At 36.5% G+C, this 15,667-nt stretch overlaps 1 protein-coding gene across 2 annotated transcripts in view; it reads right to left on the reverse strand.

Annotated features, from left to right (window-relative positions):
- Positions 1-4,487: 4,487 nt before the first annotated feature.
- Positions 4,488-15,667, reverse strand: part of LOC105220136 (hemicentin-1) — a 54,830-nt gene continuing 43,650 nt past the window's right edge. For both annotated transcript variants that reach the window (XM_054231381.1, XM_054231380.1), the window contains exons 4-7: positions 14,765-14,978; positions 5,034-5,211; positions 4,837-4,973; positions 4,488-4,776 (exon numbers count right to left, since the gene is read on the reverse strand). In XM_054231381.1, coding sequence (XP_054087356.1) covers positions 4,673-4,776; positions 4,837-4,973; positions 5,034-5,211; positions 14,765-14,978 — 633 coding nt within the window. In that variant the 3' untranslated portion in view covers positions 4,488-4,672. The remainder of the gene's footprint in view (positions 4,777-4,836; positions 4,974-5,033; positions 5,212-14,764; positions 14,979-15,667) is intronic.

Below are 15,667 nucleotides of genomic sequence, written 5' to 3' on the forward strand. Positions count from 1 at the left end.
TAATAGGGCGGTTCGATAAATTCTTAGTGAACTGATTAATTCTTAAAATTGATTAGACGTTACGCAGTGAAGAATTCGCATTTACAACAAAACGATAAGTGGAAGAAAATCGGTTCGTTTTATTGCATTTGAAAAGATCACAATTTACATATCTCTATAATATAAAAATGAATCGCAAAATGTGTTGCTAAGCGCATAACTCGAGAATAGCTGAACCGATTTCGCTAATTCTTTTTTGCAATGCTTCTTAAAGTACAAGGATGGTTCTTACGGAAAGAAAAATTAAAAAAAATCCTTAAAAAGTCTAAAATCCACACTTTTCTAATCTCCCATACAAACTACTCTACGATCATAAAAATGAATTGCTGTTCGTTAGTCTTGCAAAAAGTTGAGAACGGTCACACCGATCCGGCTAATTTTAGTCTTGAAAAATTCTAGCAAGTCCAAGAAAGGTTTAGAAAGTAAGTAAATATGGAAAAATTGCGAGGAAGATAATAATAAGAGAATTTTATTTGAATTGACAACAAAAATACAAAATAAAAGAAAACAAAAAATAATAATATTTTGAAGGCTGTCATTGTTGCTTTGTTAAAATATTTTTGTCATTTCTCAAATGTATAAGGTTGTGCCGATAACCCAAACCAATTTGTAACCAATAAGGAATGGCTAAGTTCGGGTACAATCGAACATTTTATACTCTCGCAATTTATTGCTATATTTTTTTTAAGATAACACACAATCTGTCCTATATATTCGGCATATAATCCAGTAGAAAATCATCAAGGTTAAATTGCATATTCGGCATTGAAATTACTCATAAATTGCAAATCAATGATAAACCAGTCTGCAAAATCGCCAAAAATAGCGATATAGCGAAGATTTTCCCGATATTCAAGAAGTCGCTGGAAGCACTGCACAGGACTTTAAAGGATTTACGCGACAACTAAAACGTTTTTGTTCGAGACATGATTCTGTTAGCAGGTGATTTACGCCAGACCCTTCCTGGATCAACTGTTGCTGACGAACTAATCGCATGCCTAAATCTAATTTGTGGCGACACATAAAGAATCGCCAATTAACAACTAATATACGAGTGATTTCGAAACAATATCAAATCATTGATTCGAAGGAGAAGCTTATTCATCGTCTTTTTCTGACATGAAACCACAATATGATAACCATAAATGACTATTTGTGGTAAAAAGCAAAGAGCTCGGTGATCTTAATGCTACAATTTAGAATTTCCTTCCAGGAGAGTTGACACAGCTACAAACCAGTATGTCCCACAGACTATTTAAAATTGCCTGGACTATCCCCACTCTCTTGCAATTAAAAGAAGTGTGGGTTGACTTCAATATTTCTCGACTTTTCAATATAACAAGACTGGCTGTATTGAAAAATTTACTAATTTAATGTATACCTTAGCCACAAAAACGTGTGGCCGGGTCTGCTAGTATAAAATAATAATGAATAGATTTTAAAATTATTATCTGAAATGATATAGCTCCAACCAGCCCAACTTGAACCGTCAAGCAGAAATCAATTCCCATCGAAGTCATCTAATAAGAGGCCCAGGATACGAACTGTTTCGATGGGGTCGGGCCAAAGGGAAAGGGGTGTCAGACGAGTAGGATTAATTGAGCATGCAAAGGGAGTAGCATGCCGATCAACTATGTTTGGTATGTCGGCTTTCAGTCTGGATAGGTAGGAGTTTAATCTGCTACTGTATCTAGAACGAAGTTGCGCTAGGGTCACTATAGTATCGCGAGGCAACTCGAGCTTGGTGGCAGTTGGTGGTGATTTGACACCAAGTACGCCATTCAGGGGGAGGGAGTCAATGAAAGTGTTAATAGCTCCTCTGTGATTGGCGTTCAGTGCTCGATGTATTTCAGGAAGGCAGTATTGATGGCTCTGGTAGACGGCTCAGCTTACAGCAAGTTCCTGCGAAAACATCCCAGCAGAAACTGTTTGAAGAGCATTTTGTAATGCCCCTTAAAATGTAGCTTACGGGCCTCGTTGCCATAACTAAGGCATGTACATTTCGATGTATTTTTACTTGGAAAAGTGGGCGTGGTCCCGTCTGCTACTGAGTTTTTTGTATAATACATATCTCGAAAATTACTAAAACTGTATCAACTAATAAAGAGTCGTTTCCATTCCCACTTTCTGATATAGTCTAAAAATTGAGGAAATCGGATTATAACCACACCTACCTCCCACACAAAGGTTATATTGAGAACTACTAAAAATACTTTAATTCAGTAAGGAAAAACACTAGAAACTTTAAATTTCATGGTAAAGATGGCACAGAATAGTACTCAAATTTCTATACAAATTTTTAAATGGGCATGGCACCACCCATTTACGCGTCAAATACCATATCTCAGAAACCGCTCGACCAATTTCAACAAAACCGCAACCTTTCCTTGACATCAAATGCTATAGTTTCAATCGATTCACAACCATGCCTACTTCCACCATACCACAATTTGGAAGATCATCCGATTCGTCAACTTTACAAAAATTAAAATTCTTGATTGATTTTGTTGTGGAATATTCCGCTGTTGGATGTATTTGTTTCAGTGACATAAGCGAGGCTAACATGATGCCCACATATGTATTAATTTGGCTTGCAGATACAATATTGTATGTTACGAATTATATGATACGGACCGTGTGTACGTACATATGTACATATATATGTAGAAATTTGTATATGTCAAAAATATGTCATATTCTTGTGCAACACCTTGAGAATGACAATTTCCAAAAACACATATGAACACTTATACACTTCTTACACTTTAATTTAATTTATTGTTTCTTAGGATATCATTTCAAATTAATTAAAATTATATCTTTGAAAGATGAAAATATACTATGACACATATGTACATACTTACATACATATGTATGTAATTCAAATGTATATGTAGCTCAACTTAGGCAACTCTCATCGCTGTAACACACATATGTAATAAAATTGTTGAGTCTTGTTAGGAAAAATTATCAAAAATTCCTTATAAAGTAAATTTTTTATTCGTTTACATTGTCCTCCGCTTTATTTAACAGCTTTAAATGCAATGGAACTTCATTGAGAAAAGAGCTACATACATATATTATAGAAGGTAAATTCAAACCTATTCCAAGACCATTCAATTTCAGAAGGTGTGTGCTAAATCATTATAGTTTAGTTACCAAGGTAGTTATGGTACCAGACAAAATCTTGCTGAATTAAATGTTGTTGTTTAGTAATAAAGTTAAAGTTGCTAATGCCGAATTTGTTTGCAAGATTTGCTTATCCGAATGTTTAATATGTGTTTGATTTGTTTTAACCACACATTTATGGATGCAGTACGAGTAAAAAACTGTTATAATGTTGCTTAAATAAATACAAAAACATATATTCTTTATTTTTGTTTTGATATTCAGTTTAATTGTATCCTTCCATTTATTTTTATTCTATTTCTCTATAAGTATTGTTTCATTATCTCACTCGATTATTTTTCTTACTTTGTTAAAAACTTTGGCTAGTTCGAGTCTTTTTGCCTCAAAAAATTTACAGATTTATTTAATAGTATGAATTCTAATGTAATCATGCATTCGTTTCTCTGTATCTTATTAGCAAATTCTCTCATTTGCGTCACCTTAGATGCTCATTTTACAGTTCTAACTTGAGTATTTTGGTACTTTGAATATTAATTGATATAAAAGATTTTCTTTTCTTTGAATTGTGTAAATTGTTTTTGGCTGTATAAATAATGCTTTCGTTTTTATTTCATAAATATATGTATGTATGTGGTGTTTATGAACACTGCCTCCTAGAAGAATTAATTAACATTTTTTATGTTATGAAAATATAGATTTTAAAAACTAGTGTTATGTTTAGGTAAATTACACAAACTATTAAACAAGTCATATCCTTGTGTTTTTCATTGGCAGTTTATATTAAAATTAGTGTTGAATTTTAATGATTTATTTAATAAACATGCCGATTATTAGTAAAAATTATAACATTTAATTTTATTAACTAAACTACTTGTGCTTTTTTTAGAGATCGACTGAGTATGCTGCTCTTCTCCACTCTCAAGGTGCGGTCCGTTTCGCGGTCTTAGTTTTAGAGGAGTGTGAGTATTTAGTTGACAATCGTCCAGGCGAGGATCTATCATCTTTAACTGATTCCAAATATGAATAATAGATCAAATTGCATTGTGGTTTGGGTTTATACAATTTTGAAAGACTTTTCTGCTCAGTGATCCTGCCATATTAGTTTCACTAATGATTGGCATTTCCAAAAATGTGTGAATCACCAGACATGTTTTGATTGTTGCTAAATGTTATAATTATAAATATCTATGTATTTAAATATTTGTATAAACATTAAAAAATTCAATTATAATTCAGTGTATTTAAGTATATATGAAAAAGTTAATCTGTCAACAAACATCCTTACATTTCTCAATAATATATGAACATTTATATATACATATTTATACTATTATGTATTGCGTAAAAATTGTTGGGTCCATATCCTATTTATTTATTTGTAATATGTATGTATCTATTTTTAATTAAATTCTAAAACAACCCTTTATTATGCAGACATGGAAAATGCAGTTTTGGACAAATGGTGTTGGTTGGTGTTAGTGTTGATTAGTTCACATTAGTGTTGTCATCGTAGACAAATCTTTGACGTAATCATTATAACTATCATTATGGAAATAGGAGAGCACAGCCTAGCTCCTGATGCATGCTGCATAGCGGCTGGCTCCTCACCTGCAATAATAAGAATACAATTCCAGTGTTTATCAATAACAAAAGGTTAATATCGTATACCATTTAGTACGTGGACCATTACGGTTCCAGAAATATCGTTGCCAAGCATACAAGTATAATTTCCAGTGTCCTGTCGATTCGCGTTGGCAATGTAAAGACGGCTTAGTGCTCTTCCGGGAAGCATGTCAGTCTTGACGCTATGGTACAGGAAAATACAAGTTATTGGTATTTTCGGACGCAATAATTATTTCGTTTACCTGATTCCCCCCCGACTAGTGTCGTAGTTCAGCATTCGTTTACCATGCTGCCAAGTGATGTAGGATGATGGCTGCGGTATTTTTGAAATTACACATTTCAGTTCAATGGTACTTCCAGCTTTATAGTATTTTTCAGGAGTGGCCGAATCTCTTTCATCGAGTATTTCCACATGAGGAACTGTCAAGTGATGAAAATAGTAATCGTTTTAAAAATATAAAAATGTGATACTAACGATATTTAACAAGTTATTTTTCTAAAAAATAATGTATATTGGAAAGCATTTTGTGATATGTATATCGAGTTGTCAAATGGAGCCACTCTCCCGCGAATACGAATTTACAATACTAAATTTGCAACGTTATTTGGTTTTCAATATATACATATGTACATACAACTGTTTTCCAAATAATAGTCTCTGCTTCTAGCCATGCACTTTTTTAATGCAGAAACATGGGCCTAAATATTGGGAAACTGTGTTTAAATTGATATTTGATACAGTTATCATATACATGGAGTACCGTTATTTTTTGTGCAACGTAGTTGTTTTTTGCTGTAATTAAAAATAGCATTGCAAGCGAAATGGCCGTATTATTTTAAACAACTGATGCAATAGTTCTTTAGTGAATACATCACAACGCATTTCTTTTACGAAAATGGGAGTGGCAAAAACTTTTCTAAAGGAAAACGAAATCTCATTAAAAATGGTAATGGAGTTTTTTCGCGGCCACGGCTGAGGACAGTGGTGGGTTTGCCCCGAAAAAAGCGAATTTATACAAAAAAACTAACGACTGGTCAAATCTTAGTGTTATTGCATCCACAATAAGACAAGAGCTAAAAAGAGGTAAGTTTTTTCAGCAGGAACCCAAGGAAAGTGCCTTTACTAGAACCGCGGCATGTGCAGGCCACAGTTCAAATTGCACCTGCATTGGCCAGTAGAAAAATTACGCAAGATATTGTGGTCTGACGAAACGAAACTTGTTTTATTTTGTGCCCGAGAACCTCAACGAAGGCCAGAAAAATCTTAATTTTATCCTAGATTTGTTTTCCAAGTTGTGTAACATGGGTGTGTAAATCATCGAATTGGGATGCTTCTTTTACTACGGTATAGGTCCGTTATATTGGATTTAATAAAACATGGATGCCAAAATATACGTGGAAATAATTGAACCGACTATGCTAACATACGCTGAATCGAAAATCTGACAGAAAAGGGTCTATCAACATGTCAACTACCCTACGAATGCTAGCAAGGTGGCAACCAATGTGCTTACTTCACATGGATTTAAGGTTATTGGTTACCCGGCTCAATCATCTGACCTTAATCCAAGTGAGAATCTTTGGGCTGAGGTTAAGGAAGCCGTAGAGAAAAACACTCTATCAAATTCGAAGCACTTATGGAGTCTTATGAAGAAAATGCCTCTCGAGAAACGCAGGCATTTTATAGACTCCATGCCTTGGAGATGTGCAGCGATTGTATTCAACGATAGTAATTCGACGATGTATTAATTTTTTAAACTTTATTTTGTTTTATTATAATGAATAAAATGGTTTTTGAAGTAAAATGCTCAATACTGCTATTATTAATCACAGCAAAAAACAAGTACGTTGTACACAAAATAACGGTACTCCATGTATATGATAACTGTATCAAATATCAATTTAAATACAGATTCCCAATATTTAAGCATAAAAAAAATTACATGGCTAGAAGTTTTTAAATGTACAGTGCACTCGCGATAACGTGAACTAATTAAAGCCAAGGGAGTTCACGTTAGTGAAAATGTTCACGTTAGCGATTGTCGAATTTGAAGACACAAAATAACTTCAAATTGCTAAATTCAGGATTTTTACACACTTAAATGTAAAACTATTTTATTATTACCATTAGTATGTTCATGGGTAAGAACATACATATTAAATTGCGAATAAAATTTCACATTAGATTTATTCATTAAAAAAATCCGTTATCTTTTTCTGCTGCTTTTTCCTTTCTAATTGCTGAAATACTGCTTTCTCCCTTAAGCGTCTAAGTACACTCATGTCGCTTTGATCAACCATTGCATCTCCAGCCCATTGCAATGCCTTGTTAAAGATTACAACTGCCTCACTTGCGGCAATTTTCTTTATGGGGTCTTCGGCAATACAATCATCATCGTCACTTTCTTCAATCTCATGGATTTCGGTGGTATCATCAACACAAGGGTCATCGTTCCACTCTCGAACCATTGGCAATGAAAACTCAACCTAAAATAGAAAAAAGTAATAATGATATTAAAGTGTGTCGTAAAACTTCTACCTGAGGACTCAAGTCCTGAAGGAGATCAACTGACATTCGCATTAAAGAGTTTATTTCTGCACTCCATTTGCCTTTCAGGATATTTAATGGAATGATATATTCAGGGTCCTCCTCGTTTCCCATTAAACTTAAAATGTTTTTCCAACAATTGGAAAGAGTTTCTGTGCTGACCCGATCCCACGCGACAGATAAAAGGTAACAGCATCTTTCAACGTTACATTTTTCATTCTTCTTCTTCTTGACTGGCGTAGACACCGCTTACGCGGTTATAGCCGAGTCCAAAACAGCGCGCCACGTATCCCGCCTTCTGGCAGTTTGGCGCCAATTCGTTATTCCAAGCGAAGCCAGGTCCCTCTCCACCTGGTCCTTCCATCGGAGTGGAGGTCTCCCTCTTCCTCTGCTTCCACCAGCGGGTACTGCATCGAATACTTTCAGAGCTGGAGCACTTTCATCCATTCGAACAACATGACCTAGCCAGCGTAGCCGCTGTTTTTTTATTCGCTGTACTATGTCTATGTCGTCGAATAACACATACAGCTCATCGTTCCATCGTCTGCGGTATTCGCCGTTGCCAATTCTTAAGGGACCATAAATCTTCCTCAAAACCTTTCTCTCGAAAACTCCTAGTGCCGTCTCATCGGATGTTGACATCGTCCACGCTTCTGCACCGTAAAGTAGGACGGGAATGATGAGAGACTTGTAGAGTTTGGTTTTTGTTCGTCGAGAGAGGACTTTACTTTTCAATTGCCTACTTAGTCCATAGTAGCACCTGTTGGCAAGAGTGATTCTGCGTTGGATTTCCAGGCTGACATTGTTATAGCTGTTAATGCTGGTTCCCAGGTAGACGAAATTATCTACAACTTCAAAGTTATGACTGTCAACAGTGACGTGGGAGCCAAGACGCGAATGCGCCGACTGTTTGTTTGATGACAGGAGATTTTTCGTCTTGTCCTCGTTCACCACCAGACCCATACGCTTCGCTTCCTTATCCAGTCTGGAGAAAGCAGAACTAACGGCGCGGGTGTTGTTTCCGATGATATCGATATCATCGGCGTACGCCAGTAGCTGTACACTCTTATAGAAGATTGTACCTTCTCTATTTAGCTCTGCAGCTCGTATTATTTTCTCCAGCATCAGGTTAAAGAAATCACACGAGAGTGAGTCGCCTTGTCTGAAACCTCGTCTGGTGTCGAACGGCTCGGAGAGGTCCTTCCCGATCCTGACGGAGCTTTTGGTGTTGCTCAACGTCAGCTTACACAGCCGTATTAGTTTTGCGGGGATATCAAATTCAGACATCGCTGCATAAAGGCAGGTCCTTTTCGTGCTGTCGAAAGCAGCTTTAAAGTCGACAAAGAGATGGTGTGTGTCGGTCCTATTTTCATGGGTCTTCTCCAAAATTTGGCGAATGGTGAATATCTGGTCTGTTGTTGATTTTCCAGGTCTAAAGCCACACTGATAAGGTCCAATCAGTTTGTTGACGGTGGACTTTAGTCTTTCACACAATACGCTCGACAGAACCTTATACGCGATGTTGAGGAGGCATATCCCACGGTAATTGGCGCAAATTGTGGGGTCTCCCTTTTTGTGTATTGTGTAGAGTACGCTGAGATTCCAATCGTCAGGCATGCTTTCTTCCGACCATATTCTGCAAAGAAGCTGATGCAAGCACCTTATCAGCTCTTTGCCGCCGTATTTGAATAGCTCGGCCGGTAATCCATTGGCCCCCGCCGCCTTATTGTTCTTCAAGCGGGTAATTGCTATTCGAATTTCTTCACGGTCGGGCAGTGGAACTTCTGCTCCATCGTCGTCGATTGGTTTTTCATTGGTTCAAGCAAATCTAAGTTTTTTGCTGCTATTGAAGCCAACAAACTGTTTCTGTAATATAACTTCGTTATTTTAATCGCATTTTGATCCATAGGTTGGATAAGAGGGGTGACATTTGGCAGCATAAACATGGCAATTATATTTCCATCTTCAGTTTTTAATTCTGCTTCACTTGGATGAGAGGGAGCGTTGTCAATAAGTTATAGTGCCTTTATTGGTAAGCTCTTCCGCTTTAGAAACAATCTTACCTGGCCAAAAGCAAGAATTTATAATAATTATTAATTAAGCGAAAAAATTGTTTACCTGTGGCACAAAAGATTGATGGAACCAATGTTTAAAAATGGCAGACGTCATCCAGGCTGATTTCGAGTTCTTATAATCCGTAGGGCAACTAAAGTGTTTAAAGCTGCGTGGATTTTTTGCCTTATATATATATATTTGGCGTAGGAACCGCTTTAAGCGATTATAGCCGAATCCACCAGAGCGCGCCACTCATTCCTCCTTTTTGCTTTTTGGCGCCAACTGGAAACACCAAGTGAAGCCAGGTCACTTTGCACTTGGTCTTTCCACCGGAGTGGAGGTCGTCCTCTTCCGCGGCTTCCTCCAGCGGGTACTGCATCGAATACTTTCAGAGCTGGATTGTTTTCTTCCATCCGTACAACATGACCTAGCCAGCGTAGCCGCTGTCTTTTTATTCGCTGAACTATGTCAATGTCGTCGTATAAATCGTACAGCTCATCGTTCCATCGTCTGCGGTATTCGCCGTTGCCAATGTTTAGAGGACCATAAATCTTGCGCAAAACCTTTCTCTCGAAAACCCCAAGAGTCGTCTCATCGGATGTTGTCATCGTCCACGCTTCAGCGCCATACATCAGGACGGGAATAATGAGCGACTTATAGAGTTTGATTTTGGTTCGTCGAGAGAGGACTTTACTTTTCAATTGCCTACTCAGTCCAAAGTAGCACCTGTTGGCAAGAGTGATTCTGCGTTGGATTTCAAGGCTGACATTGTTGGTGTTGTTAATGCTGGTTCCCAGATAAACGAAATTATCTACAACTTCAAAGTTATGACTGTCAACAGTGACGTGGGAGCCAAGACGCGAGTGCGCTGACTGTTTGTTTGATGACAGGAGATATTTCGTCTTGTCCTCATTCACCACCAGACCCATACGCTTCGCTTCTTTATCTAGTCTGGAAAACGCAGAACAAACGGCGCGGTTGTTGCTTCCGATGATATCAATATCATCGGCATACGCCAGGAGCTGTACACTCTTGTAGAATATTGTACCCTCTCTATTTAGTCATCCGAGGCTCGGTGTTTGTTTTCATTGGGGAGATTTTTTTATGTGGTGGGTCCCAAGCCCTACGCACAACCGCACAAGCGGGCTTCGCCTTCTCACTTTAGCTCGCCTCCAAACGGATGTCTGTTAGCTACCCAGGGGATACTTGGTCTAAAACCGGAAGTCGTGAGCTGCTTGAGTCATATGCAAAAGAATCGTTCCTGGCCACTCCCAAGTGAATGGCAATCAGAAACTTTCCTCACTTGCGTGAACTTCTACATATGACCCCATCCAATTACTAAAAGTTTAAGTTTATGTGCACCCGATGCATTTGCGCAACAGAGAAATTTTATACGCTGCTTCCCCGTCTTTGTTCCTGGAGCGATGATACATAGGTCTTATCTGGCTAAAGCTTCCAGAATAAACCAGATTCGTCAGCATTATACAATTGGTCATTACATAACTCCACTTCCTCAATTTTTTGTTTTAGTTTCAGTTTAAATCGATCAACCAATTGAGGCTGCAATGAGAGTTTTTCTCCAGATACTTTAAGCAATCTAACTCCGTATCTTTTCTTAAATCTCTGGACGAATCCGTCACTAGCATTGAATCCGGTCGCGTTTTCTTTAAGTAGGGAATGCAATTCGTTAGCCTTTTCTTTTAGCATTAATCCACTTACAGGACAATTCCTTTCGCGCATCCGGATGAACCAAAGGTATAGACTTTTTTCCAAAGCTGGAAGCTCTGACGATTTTAAAGTTTTTCTTTTTCCCGGTCCTTAGTATGTATTATTCACGCATTTTAAAATGGCTTCTGTTTTCTTTTTAATACTGCATATTGTAGACTTAGCGACATTATATTTTTTTGCTAAGTTAGTCACACTTGTTCCTTTTTTCAGACTGTCTAAAATGTCTGCTTTTTCTTTTAATTGGAAACACTTCGATTTTTTAGAACTCATTCCGATTGATTGATCACTCCTCGAAAGAAAAAACCTTCAACTGAAGTAAGTCATTGTCATATGGTAAAAATTTGCGCAAATTTTTCAATATTAGGGGATTCCCCGAACTTAAAAAATAAAATTTAATGTATTCAGCGTTGTCCGTATGTTAATAAAAAGTGTAGTGAACAAAAATTTTGAGCTTTCTAAGTAAGTTTGTTCACGTTACAGAGTAGTCAATGTAAAAAAAGCGTGTTCACGTTAGCCGGTGTTCATGTTAGACGGTGTTCACGTTACCGCGAGTGCACTGTAATAATTTCACTTATTTAAATTTTGATTAGCCACTGCTATTATTTCGAACACAGTGTACATTCATTGTATGTAAACATAATTCAATTTATGTAAAACATGAGATTCAGATGAAATTTCGGCAAAAAATACGGGCAATATACAATTTTTTGATAAAGACACGGAATTCATTATTAAATCCCGATTTTACTCAGTTAGCTATTTACGCAGGTGCTTATATCTCTAACAAGTAAGGAAGGGGTGTAACCGAACATTTTATACTCTTGCAATTTATTTATTTATTTTATGTATATGGTATGAAGTCTATTGAAAGTTTGAAAACCCTAATATTAGGTATATGGGATCCAGGGGAAATTAATATGACCCGATTTCATTCATTTTTGGCACGGAGACATATTATTAGAAGAAAACTCTTTCGTCTGAATTTCTTCAAAATATCTGAGAGACTTACCTATATTTTCGGTAAAAAATTTATCTCATGTTCGATATATGGGGCCTTGAAAATTTATTTTCCGATTTCGACGATTTTTAGAAGGGCGATGCCACACTACAAATGCAGTATTTGTGCAAAGTCCTGCTCCGATTTCTTCAATAGTGCTTACTTTCAGATCGACTTCAAAGTTCTTGTATATGAGAAGTAGGCGTGGTTGTAGACCGATTTGACCTATTTTCATAATATATCATTGGAAGCCAGGAATAAGGTTTCTAGTGGTTTTCCTTACTGAATTAAAGAATTTTTAGTAGTTTTCAACATAACCTCTGTATGGGAGGTGGTCGTGGTTGGACTGTATAAGCAAGTGCCTGAAGAAAACGACTCCTGAGAGTTTCGTTGATATAGCTTTAGTAGTCTACCAGATATGTAGAAAAAACTTAGTAGGGGCGGGGCCACGTACACTTCCCAAAAAATGTACATCCAAATATGCCCCTTCATAGTGCGATCCTTTGTACCAAATTTCACTTTCATTTCTAAATTTATTGCTTAGTTATAGCTCTTCATAGGTTTTCGGTTATCACCAGTTTGTGGGCGTGGTAGTGGTCTGATTTCGCCTATCTTCGAACTAAAATCTTCTTATGGTGCCAAGAAATACGTGTACCAAATTTCATCAAGATATCTAAATTTTGACTCAAGTTACAGCTTGCACGGACGGACAGACGGATTTCCACTCTACTCGTCTCCCTGATGACTTTGGTATATATAACCCTATATCTCACTCGTTTAGTTATAGAACTTAGAAACAACCGTTATGTGAACAAAACTATTATACTCTCTTTAGCAACTTTGTTGCGAGAGTATAAAACTACCAAGAATTTTAAAATTGCCAATAATAATTTTTTTAACAGGTTCTAAACATTTTATCAAAGAAATCTTCCTTTTAACATTAGAAGATTTATGAAAGTTTTTAGTTTTTAAACTTTTTTTTAAATCGTTGACACATTTATGAAAACAAAACATCCGTAACAGTTTTTATACTCTCGCAACAAAAGTTGCTATAGAGAGTATTATAGTTTTGTTCACATAACGGTTGTTTGTAACACCTAAAACTAAAAGAGTTAGATATTGTCATATATACCAAAGTGATCAGGGTGACGAGTAGATTTGAAATCCGGATGTCTGTCTGTCTGTCCGTCTGTGCAAGCTGTAACTTGAGTAAAAATTAAGATGTCTTGACGAAACTTGGCACAAATATTCCTTGGCACCATAAGAAGGTCAAGTTCGAAAATGGGCAGAATCGGACCATTACAAAATGGCGCCCACAAAATGGCGAAAACCAAAAACACATAAAGTGTCATAACTAAGCCATAAATGAATATATAAAAGTAAAATTTGGAATAAAGGATCGCACTAGGAGGGGGCATATTTGGATGTAATGTTTTTGGGGAAGTGGGCGTGGCCCCGCCCACAAATCGGTTATTTGTATTTAACTCGCAAACTAATAAAGCTATATAAACCAAACTTTCTGCAGTCGGTTCTCTTACATACCTCACCACACACCATGAAAATAGTTGAAATCGGATAATAACCACGCCCACCTCACATACAAAGGTTAGGTTGAAAATTACTAAAAGTGGGTTAACTAACTAACGAAAAACGTCAGAAACACTAAATTTTGCAGAAGAAATAGCAGAAGGGAGCTGTACTCAGATTTTTTTACAAAATGGAAAATGGACGTGGCATCGCCCACTTATGGGTCAAAAACCATATCTCAGGAACTACTCGATCGATTCGAATGAAATTCGGTATATAATATTTTCTTGACACCCTGATAACACGGACAAAAAATGGGCGAAATCGGTTCACAACCACTACTACTTTCCTTATAACTCAATTTTGAAATCCATCTTAATCCTTCACTTTATAATTTAAACATAAGGAACCAATGAAGATAACGGAATAAAACTTTACACAATTAGTGCATATCATCTCTGGCTTCACTTGTGAAAAAATTGTCGAAAACGGACCATAACTTTTCAAGGCCCCAGATATCGAACATGTTGAACTCAGCGCCCAAGGATAAATTTTTACCGAAAATATGGGTAAATCTCTCAGATATCTGAATTTAATTCAGAGGAAATTGTTTTCTTCTAATAGTGTGTCTCTGTTCCAAAAATTATTAAAATCGGGTCATAACATTTCCATATACTTCATTGTAGGTTTTTCAAAAATATCTTCTCCTAGCTCCCATATACCTAATTATAGGTTTTTCAAAAATACGGTGAGCTTTATTCCGCATATATGTATTGTTTAATTTTCTTCAATAAATTGCGAGAGTATAAAATGTTTGGTTGCACCCGAACTTAGCCTTTCCTTTCTTGTTTTATATATTACTTGTTCATATTTTTATAACAGAATTCACATTATTTCTTTTGACGGCATATACATATGATACATATGTAGATAATTTTAGTACGTGCATAAATTCAAATTTTAGACTAAAAGATATTTCGCGTATTTTGTGCCGATAAATGAGACATTGTGATATTTGTTGCAGCATTTCGAAGGTCCCCTGACGACAAACGTGTTAAGGAAAACAAAACAAAAACATGCATAACGATATGAATTTTCATAATTCTTCAACAACTTACCAATTACTGTTAAATATACTAACAATACTAAAGGCGGATGTGAAGAGACTTGACACTCGTACGGTCCTTCGTCGTGTTCATTCGCATATTGTATTGAAAGCTTCCAGTCATTTGGCTCTTCGAACTCTAAGGAATACCTTGCGTCGCCACTGTACGTGTGAAGACCGAATGTGATCAGAGCTAACTCATCACCTTTGCGACGCATCCATGATACCTTTGGTGTAGACAATATATCATTAGCTTACGTATATAAACATACCTACTTTGCGTAATTAAAATGATCTGTATTTTTGATTATAAATAACCATAAGTAAATTTTGATTAAAAGTCACCTTTTGAACCAACCATTCAACGCGATAATATAAGGTCTAGTAAAAATAAATCTATTGCATAAAATTACAGATTTCAGCATTGATGTAATTATATAAATTATGTCAATTATGTGGTTTTGTAGAAAATTTCGAAATGCCACTCTTATAGAAAGCATCATTGTTATTGGCAAAATCTAAGACGGTTGATATTTAAAGACTTGGTGCTATATACTATAAGATGAATGCAAAAGAACGATCTAAACATACGCCATATAAGGTCACTATAGACATGTGTGGTTGACGGAACCAAATTCTTCTCCTATTGGCGGAAACTAGTCGCTTCTGGACAATTGACCTTAGGGGGTAGCTCAAAGTAAATTACTCTATGCCAAACTCCTAAACACGAATACTTCCGGAACATCAACTCTGTCTTGGCCACCGTTTACGGCGGCTAATCGGGATTCGACTATAACCACATTCGTTTAAAATTTTCGTTACTGAACCACTTTTCATCAACAATAACCACCCGCTTAAGAAATTTATAATTTTTTACGATTGTGTAGCGATTTGCTGATAGAAATTTTGTCTACGA

This window comes from Zeugodacus cucurbitae, chromosome 5, assembly GCF_028554725.1.
Source record: "Zeugodacus cucurbitae isolate PBARC_wt_2022May chromosome 5, idZeuCucr1.2, whole genome shotgun sequence".
NCBI classification, from domain to species: Eukaryota; Metazoa; Arthropoda; class Insecta; order Diptera; family Tephritidae; genus Zeugodacus; species Zeugodacus cucurbitae.